This window comes from Theropithecus gelada, chromosome 14 (genome assembly GCF_003255815.1).
Source record: "Theropithecus gelada isolate Dixy chromosome 14, Tgel_1.0, whole genome shotgun sequence".
NCBI lineage: Eukaryota > Metazoa > Chordata > Mammalia > Primates > Cercopithecidae > Theropithecus > Theropithecus gelada.
Genome location: NC_037682.1, coordinates 74,952,872 through 74,977,734, shown reverse-complemented (window position 1 = coordinate 74,977,734; position 24,863 = coordinate 74,952,872). Strand labels below are relative to the sequence as shown.

Below are 24,863 nucleotides of genomic sequence, written 5' to 3'. Positions count from 1 at the left end.
ATTATAATGTTGATGAGAAAAAAATGTGTTTCACTATACATCATTTTGCTTACAGTTGCGGTGTCTTAGAATCCGACAACATTAAGTAAGGACTGTATACCACACTGCTTCTAAGTATAGATTCTGATGAAAGGCAAATAGCCCATGGGTTTTAGTTGTTTCAAATGACAGGCAGGAACCTGAAAATGGGTGAACCTAAGACAATCTAAACACTATCATGCTATCACTTATTCATTCATCTAACGAACACTTGTTGAACATTTTCTATGAACTAAGCCTGAAGATGGATGCCAAGGATTTAATGATGAATAACACAAACAGGGTCTTTCTCTCAGAGCTTACAAACGAGTACTTGAGAGACTGGCTTAATAAAGGAACAGTGTGATAACTACTTCAAGGATTACTTAGAGTCTAGATATGAGTTAGAACTGCCCATCTCCCTTTGTGCCTCCCCATTCAATGCTAACTAGACAAAAAGACTAGTTAAGAATATTGCTGGCACACTACTCTTTCTTACATAGTTCTAGCTACTTACTAGTTATTCTTATCCTCTCTTCCATGCAGAGAGACAGTGTTCTGGAGAAACTTCAAACCTAACCTCTCATTTCTACTCTATAAAGATCAGAGGAAGACCTTAGGCTCTCAGGTATAGTTGGCTTGCATCTGAGCACATAATAAAGAATTATATGCCAAACACCTTTCTAGTTGCTAAAAGATAGAAATTACTATAACATAGTCCCTGGTCTCAAGGAGTTTATTTATTTACATTATAAACTATTCTAAGGATCATGCAAAAATAAACAAACAATAAACAAAAGCGTCCTGTATTATTCCCAGGGATATCCCAGAAATGGGTTAAGTGTTGTACCCAGTATTGGGACTTACTGAGAAGTTATTTTTCTTCAATGAGGCAAGCATTTAGCAAAGGACTTGACAGTAACTTAAAACTTTTCTCTAGTAATAGATGATTAGCAGTGAAATCTGTTCTGGGATTTACAGAAGAACCAACTCCTGAGAGTTGTCCTGGTTTAGTAAATCTGGTCCTTGCCCTTGAGCCATAGGAAATCTACAGTGTGCACTTGTATTTCCTCTCTCACCCGTACAGACTTTACTTTTACCTTTTGGAGACCAGGATTATCCTAGAGAAGCACTTCTGACATGATGGATATATAAAACTCGAATTCTGGAGAGCAAGTACTGAGGCTAGAAGAAATTTTCTTCTTCTATTCATGTGTTCACACCGTGGCCTGCAAAACAAAATAGCCATTGGGATGACTGGCAAATCTTTCATTACAGTGCAAATTCATTTCTTAGGAAAATCACAACCTCTATTGCAAAGCTAATAGATGTCATGTGTTTCACTTTCAAAGTGAAGGTAGTGTCAATGTATTGGAAAATTAATTCTTTTTCTACTTAAAATATTAACAGGAAGAAAATCAGATTTAAAACAGTGTGGTTTAAGCAAATTCTTGTATCCTGTTTCTTAATAAATGCTCTATCCCAGTAATTCAGGAAAGATATCATTTAGCTTCTTCACACCTTTACAAGAAGATACAAAACTTGTGTCTGCCATCAATACAAAGGAAACTACAGGTTGAGCATCTTGAATCTGAAAGTCCAAAACCCAAAATCTGAAATGTTTTGAGTGCCACCATGATGGCACAAATCAAAATTCCACACGTAAGTACTTAACACAAACTTTGTTTCTTGCACTAAATTATTAAAATAATTGTGGCTGCGCGGTGGCTCATGCCTATAATCCCAGCACTTTGGGAGGCCGAGGCGGGTGGATCACCGGAGGTCAGGAGTTCGAGACCAGCCTGGCCAACATGTTTTCTCTACGAAAAATACAAAAATTAGCCGGGCATGGTGGTGAGTGCCTGTAATCCCAGCTACTCAGGAGGTTGCAGCAGGAGAATTGCTTGAACCTAGGAGGCGGAGGTTGCAGTGAGCCGAGATTGCATCATGGCACTCCAGCTTGTGCGACAAGAGCAAAACTCCATCTTTAAAAAAAAAAAAAAAAAAGTATTGTATAAAATTACCTTCAGGCTATGTGTAAAAGATGTATATAAAACATAAACAAATTTTATGTTTAGACTTGGGTCTCATTCCTGTATCTCATTAATTGTATGCAAATATTAAAAAATGCAAAATTCACAAGACTTCTGGACCCAAACATTTCAGATAAGGTATATTCAATCTGTACACGAACTTACATGAATCTTTTAAAGAACCTAAATTGGTGGAAATGGTTCTTTTTTAGCTGAAATATCGTTTTATTAGATTCCAGTGTGCTCATTTTATACATCTTGAAGAGAAAAGAAGACTTCAGATTTTGTAAACAGAAAAAGTAAAATGTTACATGTGAAACGATAGCTCAAAGTGTTTTAATATCCTTGTATAAAACACACCAGGAAGGCCAAGGGTGGTGTCTCATGTCTGCAATCTCAGCACTTTGGGAGATTGAGGTGGGGGGATCACTTGAGCCCAGGAGTTTGAGACCAGCCTGGGAAACATAGGGAGACACTGTCTCTACAAAAAATACATGAGAATTAGCTGAGTGTGGTGGCACATACCTGTAGTACCAGCTGCTTGGGAGGCTAAGGCAGGAGGATCAAGGCCATAGTGAGCTATGATGATGCCATGGCACTCCAGCCTGGGTGACAGAGCAAGACCCTATCTCCAAATAAACAAACAAAAAAATCAGAGGAGTAAAATAATAAAATACAGACATACCTCATTTTATTATGCTTCACTTTATTAAGCTTCACAGATATTGCATTTTTTTTTTTTTTTTTTTTTAAACAAATTGAAGGTTTATGGTAACTCTATCTCAAGCAAGTCAATTTTTCCAGTGGCATGTGCTCACTTTCCACCTGTCACATTTTGGTAATTCTCACAATATTTCAAAAGTTTTCATTTTTATTGTATCTGATGGTGACTTGTGATCAGTGATCTTTGATGCTACTACTGTAATTGTTTTGGGGCACCACAAACTGCACCTGTATAAGACGAATTTAATCTATAAATGTGTATCCGACTGCCCCACCGTCTCTCTCCCTCTTGTTGGGTCTCCCTATTCTGAGATACAATAATATTGAAATTAGGCCAATTATTAACCCTACAATGACCTCTAAGTGTTCAGGTGAAAGGAAGAGTCACATGTCTCTCACTTTAAAACAAAAGACAGAAATAAAAATTAAGGTTAGTGAGGAAAGCATGTTGATAGCCGAGATAGACCAAAAGTTAGGTTTCTTGTGCCAAACAGCCAAGTTGGGAATGCAAAGGAAATGTTACTGAAGGAAATTAAAAGTGCTACTCCAGTGAACACATAAGTAAGAATGTAAAACAGCCTTTTTGTTGATATGGAGAAAATTTTAGTGGTCTGGATAGAAGATCAAACGAGCCACAACATTCCCTTAAATGAAAGCCTAATCCAGAGTAATACTCTAATGCTCTTCAATTCTATGAAGGCTGAGAGAGGTGAGGAAGCTGCAGAAAAAAATGCTTGAAGCTAGCAGAGGCTGGCTCTTGAAGTTTAGGAAAAGAAGCCATCTCCAAAACATAAAACATAACTTGCTGCAAGGTAAAGCAGCAAGCGCTGATGTAGAAGCTGCAGAAAGTTATCCAAAAGATCTAGCTAAGATAACTAGATCTTAACTAGTTGATGATGGCGGCTACACTAAACAACAGATTTTAAATGTAGACACAACAGCCTTATATGGGAGGAAAATGACATCTAGGACTTTCATAGCTAGAGAAGTCAGCGCCTGGCTTCAAGGCTTGTCAGCACCTGGCTGCAAGGCTTCAAAGAACAGGCTAACTCTCTTGTTAGGGGCAAATGCAGCTGGTGACCTGATATTGATGCCAGTGCTCATTTGCCATTCCAAAAATCCTGCAGCCCTTAAGGATTATGCTGAATCTACTCTGCTTGTGCTCTAGAAATGGAAGAATAAAGCCTGGATGACAGCACATCTGTTTATAGCATGATTTACTGAATATTTTAAGCCCACTGTTGAGACCTATTGCTCAGAAAAAAAGATTTCTTTCAAAATATTAATGCTCATTGACAACGCACCTGGTCACCCAAGAGCTCTGATGGAGATGCACAAGGAGACTGATATTATTTTCATGCCTATTAACACATCCATTCTTTACCCATGGATCAAGGAGTCATTTTGACTTTCAAGTCTTATTATTTCAGAAACACATTTCCTAAGGCCATAGCTGCCATAGATAATGCTTCTTCTGATGGATCTGGGCAAAGTAAGTTGAAAATCTTCTGGAAAGGTTTCACTACGCTAGACGCTAATAAGAACATTCATGATTTATGGGAGGAAGTCAAAATATCAACACTAATTGGAGTTTGGAAGAAGCCGATTCCAGTCCTCATGGATGACTTTGAGGGGTTCAAGCTTTCAATGGAGGAAGTGACTACAGATGTGGTGGAACAGCAAGAAATCTAGAATTAAAAAGTGGAGCCTGAAGAGGTGACTTAATTGCTGCAATCTCATGATAAGGCATGAACTTATGAGGAGTTGCTTTTTATGGATAAACAAGAGAGTAGTTTCTTGATATGGAACCTACTCCTGGTGAGGGTGCTGTGAACATTGTTGAAATGACAACAAAGGATTTAGAATATTCCATAAGCTTAGTTGATAAGCAGTGGCAGGGTTTGAGAAGACTGACTCTAATTCTGAAAGAAGTTCTACTGTGGGTAAAACGCTATCAAACAGCACTACATGGTATAGAAAAATCTTTTGTGAAAGGAAGAGTCAATGCAGCAAACTTCAATGTTGTCTTATTTTAAGAAATTGCCTCTGCAACCCCAACCTTCAGCAACCACCACCCCAAGCAGTCAGCAACCATCAACACTGAGGCACGACCCTCCACCACAAAAAATTATGACTCATTGAAGGCTCAGATGATCATTAACATTTTTCAATAATAAAGTGTTTTTAAATTAAGATATGTATTTTTTAGACATAATGCTATCGCATACTTAGACTATAGTATAGTGTAAACATAACTTTTATTAATATATGCACTGGGAAACCAAAAAATTTGTGACTCACTTTACTGCAATATTTGCTTTATTGCAGGGGTCGGAAACCCAACCCACAATATCTCCGAGGTATGCCTGTAGCGATGTTCTCTTTATACTTTCTTTTTAAAAATTCAGCCTGGGCAACATGGTGAGACCTCATCTCTCCAAAAAACAAAAAAAAAGGTTAGTCGGGCATGGTGGTATGAGCTTGTGGTCCCTGCTACTTGGGAGGCTGAGCTGGGAGGATCGCTTGAGCCCAGGAGGTGAAGACTGCAGTGAGCTGTATTCATGGCATTGCACTCCAGTCTGGGTGACATAGTGAGACTTTTCCTCAAAAAAAAGAAAAAGAAAAAAAGAAAAAAAAATTAAAGGTTGATATGTGGCAGAGTGTGGTGGCTCACGCTTATAATCCCAGCACTTTGGGAGGCCAAGGTGGGCACATCAACTGAGGTCAAGAGTTTGAGCCAGCCTCGCCAAAATGGTGAAACCCCGTTTCTACCAAAAATATAAAAAATTAGCCCGGTGTGGTGGTGTGCACCTGTAATCCCAGCTACTCAGGAGGCTGAGGCAGAATTGCTTGAACCTGGGAGGCAGAGGTTGTAGTGAGCCAAGATCATGCCACTGCACTCCAGCCTGGGCGATAGATCTCTTTGAGGCTCTGTCTCAAAAAAAAAAAAAAAAAAGGTTGCTTGGTTTACTAATTTTTTAAATGGATTAGCTTATTTATAACATAAAATACATGCCTTACAACAAAGGTCTTTGTAACTGTTTGAGATAAAGCTGTATTAAGAAACTTTCATTTTTAAGCACATGGCAAAAACTTTCAATTCTGAAATGGGTGATACTGTTTTTGACACTGGCATCAGCAAACTGACAAAGTGGAGGTCACTCGTTTTAAAAGAGTAGAATCTTTTTGGTATAGTACTCCATAAAGATGATCACAAACATAGAAATGTGGTGACTATGTAAGGGAGATGTTAAAGTGATACTAATCCTGTTAGTCAATCAAAATAACATGTCTATAAAAATAAAATCTTGCCACCTAAGATAATAAGATGGAAATTTGCAAAGATGAAAGATAAATAATTTACATAAGTCACTGATCTGTATAAATTAAAGCGAGCATAGAAAAGAGAAGGCTAATCCTAATTTTTTGCTATCCTTGTTGGGATTCTTAGGTATACATTAATAAGGTTCTGCCAAAAGCCGATTATGTATTCCTAGATTTGGTTATCACCTTAGGCTACATGGCAATCTCAAAGGACACGGTAGGGTAGGGAATATAGGATACAAATGAAAGGCAGAAAGAAAGGTCAAAGAAAAGTGCCATTATGAATGCTAAAATCTCAAATTCCTTGCCATTGCAACTGTCAAAAGACAAAATTACAACAATTTTGCGAAAGATCTTAATTGGCTTTATTTATGATTCTGTCAGAGGTGTTTGAACAAAAGCAACTCCATCTTGTCTAGAGGGCAGGTAAAATGAAGCTGAGACATACTGGGCTGAATTCCCAGACGCTTAAGGCATTCTAAGTCATAGGATGAGATATGAGGTCAACACAAAATACAGGTTATAAGGACCTTGCCGATAAAACAGGTTGCAGTAAAGAAGCCAGCTAAAACCCACCAAAACCAAGATGGTGACGAGGGTGACCTCTGGTTGTCCTCATTGCTACACAGCCACCAGCGCCATGACAGTTCACAAACACCATGGCAACATCAGGAAGTTACCATATATGGTCTAAAAGGAGGAGGCACAAATAATCCCATCTTGTTTAGCATACCATCAAGAAATAACCATAAAAATGGGCAGCCAGCAGCCCTCGGGACTGTTCTATGTCTTTTATTCCTTTACTTTCCTAGTAAACTTGCTCTCACTTTATGGACTCGCCCTGAATTCTTTCTGGCGCGAGATTGAAGAACCCTCTCTGGGGGTCTGGATTGGGACCTCTTTCTGTAACAGTTCTAGAATCGGGAAATACTTTATTCCATAAAATACAGTAAGTGTCCCAAGGGGCAGAACAGAGAAGTTTGGTTTTATAGACAGAGAAGGGCTGAAGAAAGTAGAAACAAAGAACAAAAAGCAGCTTAGTCATTTCAGAGGTACTTTCCTCCTAAAGTGGGAACAGAGGGACAGAAAAATACAGGAATAATTGGTTGACATAAGCCTACTTTTTGTTGTAAGCATCAAAGGCAGAGAGAACTTCATTGTCATGACAACTGAAACTGGCATGTGTGGGAAATTTGGTTATTTCTCTCTACTGAGTTCTAGGAAGATCAGATAACAATGTAGTTTTGATTTGGTGAGGTGGAATTTTAAGTATAAATGTCTCTATTTTGATTTTTAGTCAGGTCTACTGGGGCCTAGTGCACGAGCTTAGTCCAAAACAAAGGCCTCCTATAACTTTTAGTTAACACAACAATGGTGTAATGTCAACAAGGGCATCATCCCTCCACATTCTAAAATCCAATTTAGCATAGGGTTTGGTATAGAGGTATACCTACCTGTGAGTTAGAGGAGCTAAAATAGCATAAAGCTCACTCCTGAACATGCTGTCTCTTACCTGCTTAAAATCCTGTTATTTAGAATGAAGCCTCAATATCTCACAATGGTCTGTGCAGCCCTGGGTTAGCTAGATCTTGCCAATCCCTGACCTCACTTAATACCACTCTCCTTCTTAATCACTGTATTTCAAGCCATGCTGGCCTTCTTTCTGCTCTTCAAGCATACCAAACAATTCCCTTCTCAGGCTTTTGTGCTTACTGTTCTCTTTGGCTAGGATATTCTTCCCTTAGGTCTTGGAATAGTCGGTTCTTTATCATCCTTCAATCTGTAACTCTGTTATCCCCTCAGAGAGCCCCACTTTAGCTCAAGTAGAATCCTCCTTCCTCTTAGTTTCTATGGCATCACCTGTTTTATCCTTCATGGTACTGATCGTGCTGGATAGTCATCCTGTATATGTCTTTGCTTACTTATTTTTGTTCATTCTACCCATCACTAGCCTAAGTTTCATAAAGATGGGGACCTAGTCTACCCTGTTCTCTACTGTAACCCCAGTGCTTAGAACAGTGCTCAGCACACAGTAAGTTCACAATAAATATTTATTGAATAGGGCCAGGTGTGGTGGATCAGGCCTATAATCCCAGCACTTTGGGAGGCCAAGCTGGGAGGATTGCTTGAGCCCACCAGTTTGAGACCAGCCTGGGCAACACGGTAAGAACTCTGCAAGTAATAAAAAATATTAGCTGGGCATGGTGGTGCACTCTTGTATTCCAGCTACTCAGGAGGCGGAGGTGGGAGGGTCACTTGAGCCTGGGAGATTGAGGCTGCAGTGCACAGTGATTGTGCCACTGCACTCCAGCCTGAGCAACAGAGACTAGTCTTAAAACAAAATTTATTGCATGAATGAAGAACTATAAGCAGAATTTTGCAATTCAAGAAAATTTTTATAACAGAGTAGGCATATGCCATATGATACCATAATTTTCTTCCTATTTCATTTGAAGTTCCCCTAAAAAATCTTTATTAACAAAGAGAATGGCTTTTCTTTTTTTCTACACCATATACTATTGTACCTCTGTAGTCCTACCATTTGTTTTGTCTATTGTAGTGTATTGTCTATTTGGTTTTATTCTCCCTAATGCCTATTCTCTTAACTTTCTTTTTGCTCTTTATGTGCTAGTAATTTATGCCAAGGGAAACAATCTGAGTTGTGTTCCTTGCTTCCCCACTCCCACAGTATGTTTCACATTTCTATGCCTTTGTTTTTTTCCATTCTTCTCTTTAAAATGCTCTTTCATTCTCCTGGTAATGCTTATTCTTCTTTAAGATCCTTCTTAGAAGTCTTCTTTTCTAGAACATTTTCCCAGAAGTTAAATTACTCTTTAATTCATCACATGCCACATTATATTAAATTTATCTGTTCAATATGGTTTGTTTTTCCTGGACCCAGAGTAAGATCTTAGAAGGACTATCTGTTTATATCTTCAGTGCCAAGCTCAGAAATTGTTAATGTGAACTTCAGATATTAATCTTCTTCATGAGTTGCAGTTCCTCTTCCTAAGCCACAATTTTGTCACTTAGCGTTAAAAACACAATTTTACCAAATCATAAAATTATCTTATATTTGTATACGAAGTACACAGACTAGTTTCATATATAGTACCTTATTTAATACTTATTTTAATCATTACTTATGTCTTCTCCTCACTTCTAATATTTTTACTTGTGTTCATATTGTGAGCAAAGACTATTTTCTTTAGGGCTCTAAAACAGAATTTTATATTGTACCACAACAATATGGGCATTCATCAAATCATATTCTTTACACAATTGCTATTCAAACTTTAGGAAATGGAATAAACTTGTAATATGACTCGTACACTGGGCTAAGTGAAAATAACATACTGTCTGTCCTAAAAAAATTGTTAATTGGGCAGACAACTCATCAATAAGTGAAAAACTTAAATAAGCAGGAAATTTTGGATTCATTTCTAAATTAATTGTGCCAGCACTTATTACTATACTTTTAAAGGAAGGTTGGTTACATTGTTTTTACTTAAGGGTTTATTGCCCTCTAGTGGATCAAATGAGTAAGTCTAAAAATCTATAAAAACAGCAAATTTGAGAACTGTAATGAAAGGGGTCATTAGTATTTTTACTATTTGTATTTCACCTGGTGAACCCCAGAAATTGGCGAAAAGGCTTCCCATTTATTGTCTGTTGGACAATAACAGAATAAGATGCTTTCAGACAGTTAATATTAATTAATTTCCTTTGGTGTTTTCATAGTATTTCCTTCATACTTGCCACCTAGTTTATTATTGTATTTATTTATTTATTTATTTGCCTAGGCTCTGGGGTGTTTTTAGAGTTTATTTTTCTGTCTCTCTCTACTGCATGACTTGCAGTATAGTGGATGCATGTCTGACGAATAATTGAATGAAACACCAGGAATAAGTAAACACTAAAATTAGGAAGACAGGATGACACACTTGGGAACAATTTCATATGTGGTATCTTTTGGAGTTTATCTTTCTTCTAACATTTATTGGGAAGGATGGTGATATCGTATTACATTTCAGCTCCATCACAGCAAACCATATCCCAATTTAATATGCTAACATATTTATTTATTCATCAGTTATTAATTGTGCAGCTGCTAAATGCTGGGGGGAAGAGCGTGATTGATGGACAAACAGACAAGGTCCCTACCTAGTCAGTAGACTAACTGTCTAGTGTAAGAGACAGACATTAAATAATCACACAAAAAATTTACCTGCAATTCTGGCAAATTCTATTTTGGAAATGCATAGTGCCATGAGAAGATATAACAGGGGGACTAATTTAGTTTTTGATGGGAGGAATGGGGAAAGAGAAGAGGATACTTAGGAAAATACATAATCTTATTTTTAAAAAGTATTTTCTCAGGGTAGTAGTGTTAAGAGCGATTTTTATTTCCTTTATATATTTAAGATATTTTCTAAGTGTATGGCTTTCATAATTAGAAAAAATCAATAAATACAATAAAAATACTGGAGAGGGACATTAGCAATAATATACAAAGAAAAGCTTGCTTTCTTTAAATCTCTCACACATAAAAGTAGAAATAAGGAGGGTAGAAAGGGATAAAAGTATAAGTGTTGGGGCAGAACTAATTAAGGCCTCAGTTGGCCTTTGTTTTGACAGCCCAGGGATAACCCAGGTCAATGTCCAGGAATGAAGGCTCTGATAGACTTATGCTTATTAAAATATGTGGGGTCCATGCGGACACACTATAGTACATATCTAATTTACCATGGAATATTCTGGAATACTTTCTCTCCTTTTAGACAAGCCATTATGGGGAGCTGAACCGTAATCCAAAGATGTTTTACTAATTTACCATGAAAAATTACCATCACAGGGAAGGGACATATCAGAAGCCTGTATTTAAATATTTGGTATAACTACATATTATACTCAAATTACAAACAGAAACTTGCTTGAAGAAGAGCTGTGTGGTGAATCGACTATTTAATGGAATCAAGCTAATGCCTGATGCATCTTTCATTCTAGAGATGATTTTTTCAGTGGTACCAGATATATAAACTCACTGATTACAACCTCTGCATCCCATTTTCATACTAGACAAGTATTTCTCAACCTTTATCATACATCAAAATCACCCAGAAGGCTTGATAAAACAGATTGCTGGACTCCAACTCCAGAGTTTGATTCAGTAAGTCTGGGATAAGTGTCTGAGAATCTGCATTTTCATAAGTTCCCAGTAATGGCCAAATTGTCCACACTGGAAAATCAGTAGCTTAGTCATTGAGACTATCTCATGGTGAATAACACTTGTGATAAATATGGTTATAGTTAAATTCCCAAGGCCTGACAGCATCTCAGTCTCATTTAAATTATTTTGCAATTCTTTGCTCTAATCCAGTATTTGGTGACCTTTCAGCTTAGCTACTTCATAATCAAGTTCTCAGAAGGCATCTTAATCATTTATGGAAAACTGTGCCCATACATGCACATACCAACACAACTTTTTTTCTTCTTTGGGCTAGACTAGAAGATCTAGAATAACTGGGTTAGATTAGAAAATCTAAACTAATTCTTATTCTATGTTAGATCCTAGAGAAAAAGTTCAGTGAAGTATTTAGTGTAAATTGGCATCTGGGGATGGGGCTGAAGAGAACATAAAAGTATAAGATATGAATCGTATCTTAAAGTTCATAATCCAGTTTGAGTTCATTTGACTGCTTTACAGTTTGCAAAGTGCTTTTGCATCATTATCTGATCCACTTAGATAAGTTAAATAACTAATTAAAGAATAGGAATTAGGAGAAATCAGGTCTGGAACTCATGCCTTCTGATGAGTAGCTTACTAGTCTTTCTAGTACATCACTCTCTTTGTTCAAGCTTCACACTTGAAAGAAACTATGTGTATTTGCTTCAAGACTGTGCCCAAAGGATGAAATTACTCCTTTAAAAAACTAGTCTTAGTTCTAATGGCATAAAGAAAAGAAAGTATGACTAACTTTTCTCCCTTTCTTCATTCCTCTCCAAACTGTTCTTGCCTTGCATGAAAATCTTTGTCACCTTGTAATTATCCAATTTTCTATTTCATAATTTACAGGCCAAGAGGCCTCAGTTATGGGAAGGGTGGCTATTTTGAACTGTTTTCTTAACACTATCTAATGGTTTCCTCCAAGGGCACATACTTGTTTAATTTTTCTAAAGGCAGTCATAATTAGTCTCTAAAACATAATTTAGTGACATTAACACGAAAACTCTAGAAAAGTAAGAGAGGCAGGCAGGACAGTGAAAATTAAGTAAGCAAAAAAACAAAGAGACAAAACCCAGTGAAAGGAGAAATACTGATGAAAAATACTTTAAAAACATGAACCAGGAAAATTTTAGTACAATACGGTTTTTCCGTTGACTGTCATTTATGGGATATTTATTACAGGGATGGAGAAGGTAATAGGGTTAAAGAGAGAAAAAACAGGCTCTTGTGTTCAAGGAATTTATAATCTATTGGCTAAGACAGACAATATATAACTATCAACAAAATAATATATGCAAGCTCCAGACTTCTGTACCTTAACTGCTTACCTGAGAGCCAACTGTATTTGATGTCTCATAGGGATCTCACGGTTTAATAGTTAAAAAACCTGAATTCTTAGTTTCCTCTCAAACCTCTTTTTTTGCAATTTTGCTCCATCTCAGTAAATGGTACCACTCACTAACCAGTAACTCAGGCCAGTACCTGGGAGTCATTTGTCATTCCTCCCTTTCTTTCACATCCCACATCACACTCATCAGAAGGTACTTGAATTTACTTCCATACTTAGAAACCATCATTCACCTTTCCCTTATATATTCTGCCATCATCTTAATCCAAACCACCATTACCTCCTGTTTATGGTGCTGGATTAACCTCCTTATCATGATTCAGTCTCTGCCCATCTTTCCAGATTCATCTCATACAACTGTCCTTTCTGAATATATTCCAGCAATACTGGTCTTTCCTTAGATTCTTGAACATTAACATGTCAAGCTCTTTCCTGCCTCAGGACCTTTGCACAACCTGTTCACTCTGTTTAGAATGTTGTTCTTTTCCTCTCTTGCACAGTTGGATCATGCTCATCTTTTAGGCATCAATATCAACTCCTCGGAAAGTTCCTCTTAGGCCAGTCTAATTCACATAGTTTCCTTGTAAATTCTCCTTAATTCTATCCATACAAGGTAAGTTCCATTAGAACAGGAATCTACCTTGTTCATCATCGGATCTCAGTACCTAGCAGTTCTTGGCACAGACCAAAGCAGCACTTAACTATCTGCAGAATAAACAAATAATTACTTGTTGCTCTGTGATCCAGTCTTGTGGGGTCAGGAAAGGGTTTCTGATTTAAAAGGCTTTGCAAACTGGGTAAGAATTAGCCAGGTCACGGACAGGGTCAGAAGACGGTTTGGGGTGAGAAAGAGGATAGTACACTTCAGGAACACAGAAGACATTCTATATGGCTGGAGCGGTGGAAAACCACTGGGGCTGAAGAGGCAGGCAAAAGTCAGACAGGAAAGAGCCTGTAAGTCATGTTAAAGAGTTTGGGCTTAAACCTGAGGGCAAATAGGAGCGACTGAAAGGTTTTCAGAAAGGTTTTCAATGGGGAGTGCCTCGGGCAATTATCTTTATCAGCCCAGCAATGTGGAGACTGGACTGGAATGTGGCAAGATTGAAAGCAGGAGAACCAGCTGGGGCAGGTGGGGGTACTGCCACAGCTATGTAGCAGTCATAGGGTCGAACCAAAATAATGTCAGTAAAAAACGGAGAGACGTGAACAGATCTGAGATATTCAAGAGGCTGTTAGGGACTGGCTGGATGCGAAAAGGAAGAAAACTTTCAAGTTCTGGTTTAAGCACCTGGCTCAGTTAAAGTATGTTCCCTCTAAGCCATGATACCAGTTTGGCAGATCCCCTTTCAGCACGTACTACTCTGCACAGTGGCCCGCTGAATACGTATTTGCACATCACAGAAGCAAGAGTCGCGCCTTTTCCACTCTATCTCTGATTCTAAAAGCTCACTCGGAGTCTAGCTCGATGCCACTGTAAGCGTTCAATAAACGTTCGTTAGGTGATTGCAACTGCACTGAGTCTAAAATAAAATAACTGACGTTTATATCTTTTACCCTCATGTCCGCCCGTTTACAGAGAATAACTCGTGAAAAAACAAGTGCCGGGCTCTGGGTGGGTCTCATTCATAATGAAGTTAAGAGCCTCCTTGGGAGTCTCCGGCCCTTAGGCTTCCCGAGAACCCCTTTACCCAGCTCACCTGAGGGAGAAGACCAGTAGCGGGCCCAGGCGACACACAGTAACTCAGACCGGCCGGATCAGTAGTTCGCCGGGAGCCTTCCAATCGAATCTCCCGCGTCCTTTTCCGCCGGAAGTAGCGCTTTGGCTGGGTTCACTCAGAGCCAGTCAGAAGAAAGCGCCGCAGAGGGTGGCGCTTAGCCAAGAAATCCTACAAGCTTGTGGGAACGACCATTTTCGTCAAACTGCGGGTAGAGTCGGTGGATCAGTAGTACAGTCCGTAAAGTTGGTTTTGGCTGCGCTGAGCCTCCTGGGCGTAGGGATCCCCGGAAAGTGTGGAGCAGGCCTGGGCGACCTGGGGTCTGGCGGGGTGACTGAAAGAGGGAATGGAAGCCGGATGAAGAGGGTTGAGGGAGCTTTGGAAGCCAGACCCGGCGCTGTCCTAGGGGCTAGCACTACCCAGGGGCGGAGAGGGGAAGGGGGCTTTGGCAGGATGCAGGAGGGAGGTGGAGCGCGGAGTGGGTTTTCGGGTGCCGAAGAAGAAAGGGGGCGTTACTTGAAAGAAGGGACCGGGACCTGGCGGGATTTAGGGACGATGTGGACCCGGGGCGACCTCTGTAATGGATGGGTTGTGCAAGCAACACAGTTTTGGGCTTACCAAAGAACGGAGTATCATAGGGAGTGGTTAGGCTCCATGATGGAGGTGGGTGCAAGGAGCACAGTCTTTGGAGCTGGACCCAGCGGTCTGCGACGACGTGCTCCGCTTACTGCTGAGTGATCTAGTGCAAGTTCCCGCACCTCTCTGAGCCTCCGTTTCCACATCTGTAGATGGGAATAACAATCGAATACGACGCACAAGATTGCTGTGACGATTGAGTTAGAGGAGATGATGCCTGTGCCTCCCTGCCTCCTGATATACTGGCCTGTAGTGAACCTTCAATAAATTGTCATGGAAGCTGTTATTGCCTTTATGTGGGATTTGCGGAGGGCAGGAGGTGTAGCAATGGAATTGAGGCAGCCAGGGCAGAGTTTGGCGGTGATTATAATGGTGGGGATATAGGGTGACCTGAAGGACAGGTGGGCTTCGGGGGTGCTATAGATAAAGCATGGGCTACAGCGATGAGGTAGGAAGAGGCCCTAGCATGATAAAGGCAGACTTGGGATGTGACCGCAATGAAGGTGAGTGCTAAGAAGCAGATGGCACGAGAGTAAAGTGGAGTGGAGGCGGTGCCCTCGGGGATGGGGGCGGAGTGGCTGTGGTGACCTGGTTTGGGCGGTGTCTGAGGAGCTGACTGGCTTTGGGTTTCCCCCGGGAGGAGCCGTTTTGCGGCGGGCGGAGCTGCAGACTGGGCAGGGCTTAGCCCGTGCACTGCTGCTGGCCTCCTTTTCGCCCTCCCACCCGCACTGCAGCCGCCAGCCTGAGCCATGGGTCGCCGAGCCCTCCTGCTCCTGCTTCTGTCTTTTCTGGCGCCCTGGGCCACCAAGGCCCTCCGGCCGGCCTTAAGGGCCCTCGGCAGCCTACACTTGCCAACAAACCCCACATCCCTCCCGGCTGTAGCCAAGAACTATTCGGTTCTCTACTTCCAACAGAAGGTAAGGGGGAGTGGGGGCTTCGCCGTCCCCGGCCCAACCGCCGGGAACCCTCAGAGCCCGGGCAACGGAGCCCACCTCGAAATTCACACCCCTTGATGCCTGGGATCTCTTCGGTCTTGGGCTCATGTCTTCCAGAAGGTGGTCTCAAATCCCAGTTTTGTTTAATTTTTCTCCTCCCATTACCAATAATTTGGTAGTAGTTCTGGCTCCGTACTCTTGATTCAGGCTGTTCTGCAATTGGACACGGCAGTCACTTCAACTCCGCCTGCTCCCATAGGGTGCCCCAATCCGAACTCCCTTGACCTTCCCTCAAATTCAAATTATTAAATACCAGCTCTGCTACCTAGTCTGCGGTGATAGTCATCCTTTGCCCCAAGGCAGCCCTAAATACAAATTCTAGTATCTTTACCTGTTAGATAAAATTGGATAGTTATCCATCCTAAAAACCAGCCTCTCATAAGGGGTCAGCTCAGAGCTGATTTTGTAGCCCTATTATTAAGAATTATTGAAATCCCTATTCCCCATAAGACTGAACGTGTGTAGCCTATGGTTGTAAAAGGAGTTGTAGGAGCTTGTGGTGGGGTTGGGGATTGGCCTTTCTATGGTTTGTAACATGATTTTAGAGCTTTTTAGGCTTGATGCCTTTGTGCTTGGCTGCAGCATGAGGCATTCCCCCACAGGTCTTGATGGAAAAGTACATCCTCTGTGAAACGACGAGGAATCCTTACAGTTCAGCATTTCTGAAAGCCTGTGTAAAAATAGGAAAAGATTTGGAAAGGGTTGGGATTAGAAAGAGTGCAAGGGTCTGAAGCTTGGCTTTAGGAGTCAGGTAGAACCAGATTCTACCCTGCTAGCTCTATGACCTTGGGCAGGTTACAGTACTTCTCTGAGCCTAGTTCCTTGATCTCTTGGGGTTTGTGGTGATGGTTAAGTGAGAGCAGATAACGTGTTCCTAGCAGAGTATCTGGCCTCAAGTAGGCACTCATATAATATGTGGTTATAGACCTACGTGAAATTTTGTTGTTGTTGATTGTATAGAGACAAGGCTCACTATGTTGCCCAGGCTAGTCTTAAACTTGTGGACTCAATAATCCTTCTGCATTAGCCTCCCAAAGTGTTGGGATTACAGGCTTGAGCCACTGAGCCCAGCCCTTATATGAATTTTGAATGGGAATTTGTGGTAGAGGGATGTCATAGACTTCCAGAATAACTTAGAAATAATTTAAAAATTTTTTTTTTATTTTTAAAAATAGAGATGGGGTTTTGCCATGTTGCCTAGGCTGGTCTTGAACTCCTGGGCTCAAGCGATGTCCCAAAGGGCTGGGATTGCAGGCGTGTGCCACTGTGTGCAGCCAAGAAACAATTTTTAACTCAGACATTTGAGTTCAAGTTTATGAGGAAGATAAAACATTTTAATTTTACCAGGGATACCAGGAAATAGTCTTTTTTCTCAGGCAACTCCCTTAAATTAAGTCTCTAGGCATAATTCCCTCATTTGTAAATTGGGAGGGTTGGGACAAAGACCAATGTGTTTCACACTTTACTGAGGAAAATTAAGGGCTCTTTGGGGAGCTGTTTCAGAGGGAAAGTGGGTGAAGGCTGAAGTGGAGGCCAAATTAGGTGCTCCAATACCCCCCTCTTGGATCTCTTTCAGCTTTTATCTGTTTTATATGCTGGGATTTTATATACAACTATTTGCAGAGCTCAACTGCTAAAGTAAAATGGGGAGAGGACTATTGGAATGGAAGATCTCTAAAATCCCATTGGGATCGATGAAAAAGAGAACTATCAGCAGAAAAGGAGAGAGTGAAAGAGTGAAAGGGTGGAAGGGAACAAATTATTTGTTAGTACCTTAGTTCCTACTTTATGTTCCTTTATTGTAGATTCCTTTCTTGGCCACTACACTCCTTAGAAATACAATTCAAACACCTTGGCATGGGAATCCATTGTTCCTTACTATGAAACCCTAGCTGGTCGTTCCAACTTTACATTCTGCCATAATCCCCCATCCCAGCTCCCACTTTTAGCAACCTAACAGACTCAGATGACTTTTACTGTGTCAGAAATTCTGTCTGGAATAACATCCCTCTTCTCCACTATTTAAACTCATACTTCTATTCCTGCAGAAATGTCACCTCTTCTGTGAATCTGACTTTTTTAAGGCAATTTAGTTGGTCTTTTTTCATCCTGCTCATTTCTATATTGTACGTGTCCCTCTAGCTAGTTAGTACTCTACAATACCTAGAAGAGCCTATAAAAAAGTATAAAACACAAAATAGCTGTTGAGAGAGTGAATGCATGATTATCCAAAAAGAACCTAAACAAAGGCTACCATCATTTAATTGTCACAAATCATTTTTTATTTTTCTTTTTATCTTTTACTTTAGTTCTTTATTAATTATTTTTTCCTCCTTTTTCAAAGCCTTCAAATATTGATTTAGGTAGGAATATTTGATTTCTTTTACCTGAAATAACTGAATTAGGAGACCAGAGAAAGGATAGTACATCACTTGGGCACATCAAGGCTCTGGGTACATGTGTAGTATGTGTGGTATCAGTGTCATAAAGGGCTCTCTGGAATGTGTGGCTTGGTGGTTACAGTGTTGCATGCTTATTACCGTGTACCTCCCACCTGAGTCCCTCAGGCTAGAATGTGAGTCCCGAATCACACATTTTAGTGTGTGATATAGTCAAGAGGGAGAATGGGTCCTTGTCAGGCCATCATTTTTCACAGTGGTAAAATTGGGAGCAATATCTATTATATTGTCAGGGTGTGTGTCTGTGTGTTTCTCGCTCTACAAGAGAGATTTTTATTAAGGAATTGGCTCATGCAGTTGTGGAGGCTTAGTGAGTCCAAAATCTTCAGGGAAGGTTGGTAGGCTGGAAACCCAGGGGAGAGTTTGCAGTTTGGATGCACAGGCATTCTGCTGGCAGAATTTCTTGTTGCTTAGGAGAAGTCAGTCTTTTTTTTTTTTGAGTTGGAGTTTTGCTCTGTTGCCCAGGCTGGGGTGCAGTGGCGAGATCTCGGCTCACTGCAGCCTCTGCCTCCCGGGTTCAAGCAATTCTCCTGCCTTAGCCTCCCGAGTAGCTAGGATTACAGGTGCTTGCCACCACGGCTGGCTAATTTTTGCAGTTTTAAAAATACAGACAGGGTTTTACCATGTTGGCCAGGCTGGTCTTGACCCCCTGACCTCAAGTGATCCACCTGCCTCAGCCTCCCAAAGTCAGGGGAAGTCAAACTTTGTTCTATTAAAGCCTTAAACTGATTAGATAAGGCCCACTCAAATTATGGAGGGTAAAGTCCATTGATTTAAAGTCCGCTGATTTAAATGTTAATCTCATCCTCATACCTTCACTAAAACATCTAGAATGATGGTTGACCAAATAGCCGGGCACCATGGCCTATAAAGTTGGCATGTAAAATTAATCATCACATCCACCAAGGCTGTTGTCAGAGTTCAGTGTGATAACACATGAAAGCCACATGGATGGTGCATAGAACATGATAGAAATTTAAACAACTTAATGGAACAAATGCTAGTTCCTTTACAACTCTGTCCTGAAAATTCACTCTCATCCAAATGCATGGCGATAGTGGTAAAGGCTCTTCTGAAAACTTAGTACCCCACCATTCCTATTTAACTGCTGATCATTGTTTCTGTTAGAAGTCTGTGTTTTGGCCCAGCATTGAGCTCATGGTCACTGGCTCCTGCAGCTCCTTCCTCATCTGCTATGAGGGAATCACATCAGTGGGCTAAGCTATTTAAATTTACATACGTCCTTTATAGTTCTGCTTTCAATTCCTGTTCTAGGTTCCCCTTTCCCACTTTTGTCACAGTGGTCCTGATGTCTAGTAAAATGTTATGTCTAGCTATGTTAGGCACCTTGGAAGGCCATGTTGATAAAGATCTTGTTCCTCCTTCTTTAAATTTTTCTTCCCGTTTCTCCTCTTCGTATCTGTTCATCTACTGATGGCCTTCCCCTTAGGCCTGGAGTATCCTGTCAGAAATATTATGTGAATTCAGAACCGATTTATGTGTTTGGTGATACAGAATCATTTTTAGAAGGGGCCTTGGTGATCATGTAGCCTCCCCCTTAGATATGATGGATTGACCTTGATCTAAATTATAGAGCATCAGAAACTTGATAGAGCTTGAATAGGAGGGTGGTTCAAAGCACAGCTTTTAGTGTTGGGTGTGGTGGCTCACCCCTGAAATCCTAGCATTTTGAGAGGCTGGGAGGATCACATGAGGCCAGGAGCTAGCGACCAGGTTGGGCAACATAGTGAGACCCTATCTCTACAAAAAAATAAACAACAACAACAAAATCCAAAGCATATCACTTAGAGGCAAACAGGTTTGAGAACAAGTTCTGTTTCTGCTACTACCTGAGTAAGTTACTCAGAGGCAGCTCCTATTTTCATAATCAGCAAAATGGAGATAATTATATTACCTATCCCATAAGTTTGTTGTAAAAAGAGGTGGTATGTGTAAAGTGCTTATTTAGCACAGTGCATAACACTTAGTAAACTATAAATGATAAACATTTTTATCTTGCTGTTTCCTAATGTACATGGTTTTAATTAACCCCTTCACTTTTTTTAAATCAATAGGATTAAAATAATCAATACTTTAACAGACTTGTGGCCTAGGAATTAACCTTTTTTCTTGCTTGAAATCATTCTTTTCACACAAAATTCTGTACATAAAAAGAAGCACATGAAACTATTTCAATCTTTCTTTCTATGCTATTTTAAGTGTTGATAAAGTGTTGGGGGGAAATGTGGTAATGAATTTACCCTTTCAGGTTTTTGGAAGTAGCTTCTTCTCTTGATAATAATAGTAAATCTAACACTGTCTTTCCGATAGCTGAGTTTTAAATTTCTTACTAACTAATGCTAAAATCTAAGTTCAGTAAAAATTAACTTTAAGTTTTTCACTGTCTTGTTTATATTCCTCTGTCAGCACATGGCAAGGACTTTGTGCTTTAGAGAATTTAGACTTTTAAAACATTTTCAAAGTTTGGGTTCTAGGATCAGCCCTGCCAGTAATTCACATCATACTCTTGGGCAAGTTGCTTAACCCTCTAGATCTCATTGTACTAATTTGTAAGATAAATGGATTGGATCTGCTAATCTCTGATATACCTAGTATTCTGTTCACTGAGTGCCTCCTGTTTATTGGGCACTGCATTAGGAGCAGTGGCAATGCGGGTACAAGTTTTGTTTTTTGCCAGAACATTAATTGTCTTTGGTGAATTGGACCTAAACAACTTTACTATCTTGACTTTGAATAGGACACAGACCCATAACATATAAAGTATTTTTAAATTAAAAAGTAGTCACCTCTTAAATTGCTGCAATATTTATAACACTGCATAGTTGATCTATTTTATAATATAATAGAACATTGTGTTTATGATTTTGAAGTTTGCTTGGTTGTGGGTCTATTGGAGAAGAAAGGAGCATCACAGGTAAGGAGAATACCTTGATGGTAGATATTGTTTGTCTTCGTTCCTAGTGCCTTGGATGGTACTTCTTTTTACTTTTTTTTATGTGGTTCTGACAGAATATGGTACTTCTTAATAAAGATATTATGAATTGAAAAAATTGACTGTAAATTAAAATGAATAAGGAGTAAGAGATGAAAGTAAAATGACATATGTAGTGTAAATGTGTCTAATGCATTATTAATGATAATAATTTACTACAATTTATTGAAAGCTTCAAATACCCTAAATATTATCCTAAGTACCTAATAGACATTCACTTATTTAATCCCTATTACTGTTCTGTGAGGTAGATGCTATTATTCCATTTTATAGGCAAGAGAACTATCCTTTTTGTTTATTTGTTTTTAGACAGGATCTTGCTCTGTCACTCAGGATGGAGTGCAGCCATGCGATCATAGCTCACTACAGCCTTGAACCTCTGGGCTCAAGTGATCCTTCCACTTCAGCATCCTGGGTAGCTGGGACTACAGGTGTACACCACAATGCCTGGCTAATTTTTGAATCTTTTTGTAGAGATGGGATCTCGTTATGTTGCCCAGGCTGGTCTTGAACTCTTGTTCTCAAGCTGTCCTCCTAGCTTGGTGTCCCAAAGTGCTAGGATTACAGGCATGTGCCATCAAATTCAGTGAGCAAGAGAACTATCATATAGAGAGGTTAAATTATTTTACTGAGCTATACTGCTTATCTGTACCATTTTGTTTTTCTGAAATTAAACTCTGATGAATTTCTAGTTCTGAAATGAATGTCATTACCTTGCTTGCATTATCCAGGATAGGTTAGGTTTTGCTGCTATAGTAAAATGTATGAATTTTGGTCACTTAACCTAACAAAGTATATGACCCTTACTGTCATAAACTTCCAATTGAATGAGCAGGGGCTGTGCTCCTGCTTTCACTCAGGGACTAAGTGGTTGTTCAGGGTTTCCTTTTTAGCAGATGCTTTCATGAACATTTAACAGTGGAAAAAGAACATGGAAGATCTCATATAAATGCTCCAAAATGGAAATTAAATTACTTATGTCACTTCTCACAATTCCTTGGCTAGAACTGGTTAAATGACTGTACCCAATCACAGGATAAGGAGACAAAAAGTCTTGGCTTTGTAGTGCCTAGACAGACAGGACTAATGACTACCATACTCAATCAGTCACTTACCCACCCACCTACCTACTCAGTGCTGATCCGGTATCTTTTATATGTCAGGCACTGGGCTAGGTCCTGGCCAGGCAGAGATGACTATATCCTGAAGGAGCTCAAATTGTACCTGTTGACCATTCCAATTGCATATACTCCAACTTATATCTAGCACTGAAGATTTTGTAATGTCTTAGCATTCATCTGACTCCAACACACAGATTGCTTCAAGAAATAGCCCTGAAGTGAGGTGAATTTTTAAAATGTTTTCTTGCTTAACTTATCATCATTATAATAGTTTACTGACCTGTTGTGTATATACATTAAAGCACATGATAAAAAGGAACTTATTTATTAATACCATCATTCAGTAATTAAAAATAATTATTTTGCCTATCTTTATTATAATAAAAGAAACAAAATTGATTTAGAGATTTTTGTAATCTTAAGTGTGCTTTGGTAAGTGTGCCAATCCAGCATCTTTTATATGTCAGGCACTGGGCTAGGTCCTGGCCAGGCAGAGATGACTATATCCTGAAGGAGCTCAAATTGTACTTGTTGACCATTCCAGTTGCATATACTCAAACTTATATCTAGCACTGAAAATTTTGGTAAGGGTTGAGTAATTGTTAATTGAAAAGAATAATTCTATGTTGAAAATTTTTATTATGTATTTAAAATCTGTTTAAAAATATGTATGTAATTGGATAATTTATAATTATAATTTTGTAAAAATATTTTTTCTTTCTGGTTCATAATTTAAAAAATCCTAGGTATTGTTTATGAGAAGTGAATGAATGAGCATTTATTGATTATCTACTCTGAGCTCAATATTATGCTAAACTCTTTTACATCTTTTTAAAATTATGATTAATATAATTGCTTTTTGAAATAGATGGTTTAATTGAAGCTCATAGAGGTTAAGTGTCTTAATTAAGCTATTAAACAACCAATATTGTGAGTCACGTTTTTGTCTGTTTCTTTCAAGATCTATGATCTTCATTGACATCATGATGCCTCTGTAATCTAAGCAGTAGTAACAAAACTGATGTCTCTGTGTCCACTTATTAGTTCATATTCAGCCTTTACAGCAATCCTGTGAGGTGTCTATCCTTACAGAAATATCAAAGGAAGAAACATCCAAAAATACCCATTTGTAAATATCCTGGTTTTTCAGTCCCAAACTGTAAATAACTTGTGGTATGTCTGTAAAATGGAATATTGTTAGTCCAAAAAATTATGGTCTTAAAGTATTTTGACAATGTGATAAAATGTTTATGCATTAATAATAAATGAAAAAAGCAAAATAGAAAAATGAATGTTCAATGTGTGTCTAAATTCATTTACCAAATTTTTTATTAGGTGCCTACTATATTCGAGGCATTGGGGAAAGAGCATTCTAGGCATGGGGAAAAACATTCTAGGCACAGGAAATGTCTAGGCAGGGAAGATCAAGTGCAAAAACCCTGAGGTAGGTGTGCGCCCAGTGGGAGGAACTGTAGGGAGGACGGTATGTCTGGAGGGACATGCCCAAGGGAGAAAGTAATAGAGGAGCACAGAAAGGAGGTTCAGGGAGCCAGATAATGCGAGGACATCTGGGCCATTGTAAGGAATTTGGCCACAAATCAGAATGAGATGAGAAGCCTTTGGAGCTTTAGGGGCAGAAGAATGACATACTCTGATTAATAAGTCTTAAGAAACTTATGAAACTTTGGCTATTGTGTTGAGACTAGACTATGGAGGAGAAAGGGGGAAAACAGAAAGACCAGGTTGTTGGAAAAGTTCAGATTAGAGACGATGGTGGTTTGGATTAGTGTGGTAGCGGTGGAGGTTGAGAAGTGCTCAGATTCTGGATATTTTTGAAGGTGTAGCTGAGGTGTAGTTGATGAAGTAGATGTAGGGTGTGAGATAAAGAGTCGAAGATGACTCCAAGGTTTTTGTCCTGAGCAGTTAGAAGGTTGGAGTTGTCATTTACTAAGATGGGGAAGGCTGCAGAAGGAGTAGGTTTGGGGAAGCAAGGAGAAGAGGAACTTGGTTTCAGAAATGATATTGAATGAAGAATTTAAAAAAAAGGTGGGGCAAGTAATATAAATTTGAAGCTGTCAGTATACAGATGATATGTAAAACCATGAGATTGAAGAGAGCAACAAAGGAGTTAATGAAGATGGTCTTTTCTTTTAAAGGTGATCTTCTCAACACTGCATATTTAGAAGTCAGGGAAATGGGGAACCAGTTAAGGAGACTGAGAAGGAACAGTTGGAGGAGGAAAACCAGGAGG

At 39.5% G+C, this 24,863-nt stretch overlaps 1 protein-coding gene across 3 annotated transcripts in view; it reads left to right on the top strand.

Annotated features, from left to right (window-relative positions):
• The first annotated feature begins 14,451 nt into the window (after positions 1 to 14,451).
• Positions 14,452 to 24,863, top strand: part of PRCP (prolylcarboxypeptidase) — an 82,602-nt gene continuing 72,190 nt past the window's right edge. For 2 of the 3 annotated variants that reach the window (XM_025355965.1, XM_025355964.1), the window contains exon 1: positions 15,575 to 15,941. In XM_025355965.1, the coding sequence (XP_025211750.1) occupies positions 15,774 to 15,941 (168 nt within the window). In that variant the 5' untranslated portion in view covers positions 15,575 to 15,773. Of the gene's footprint in view, positions 14,600 to 15,574; positions 15,942 to 24,863 lie in introns of those variants that run through there. The other variant, XM_025355966.1, reaches the window with a different exon arrangement.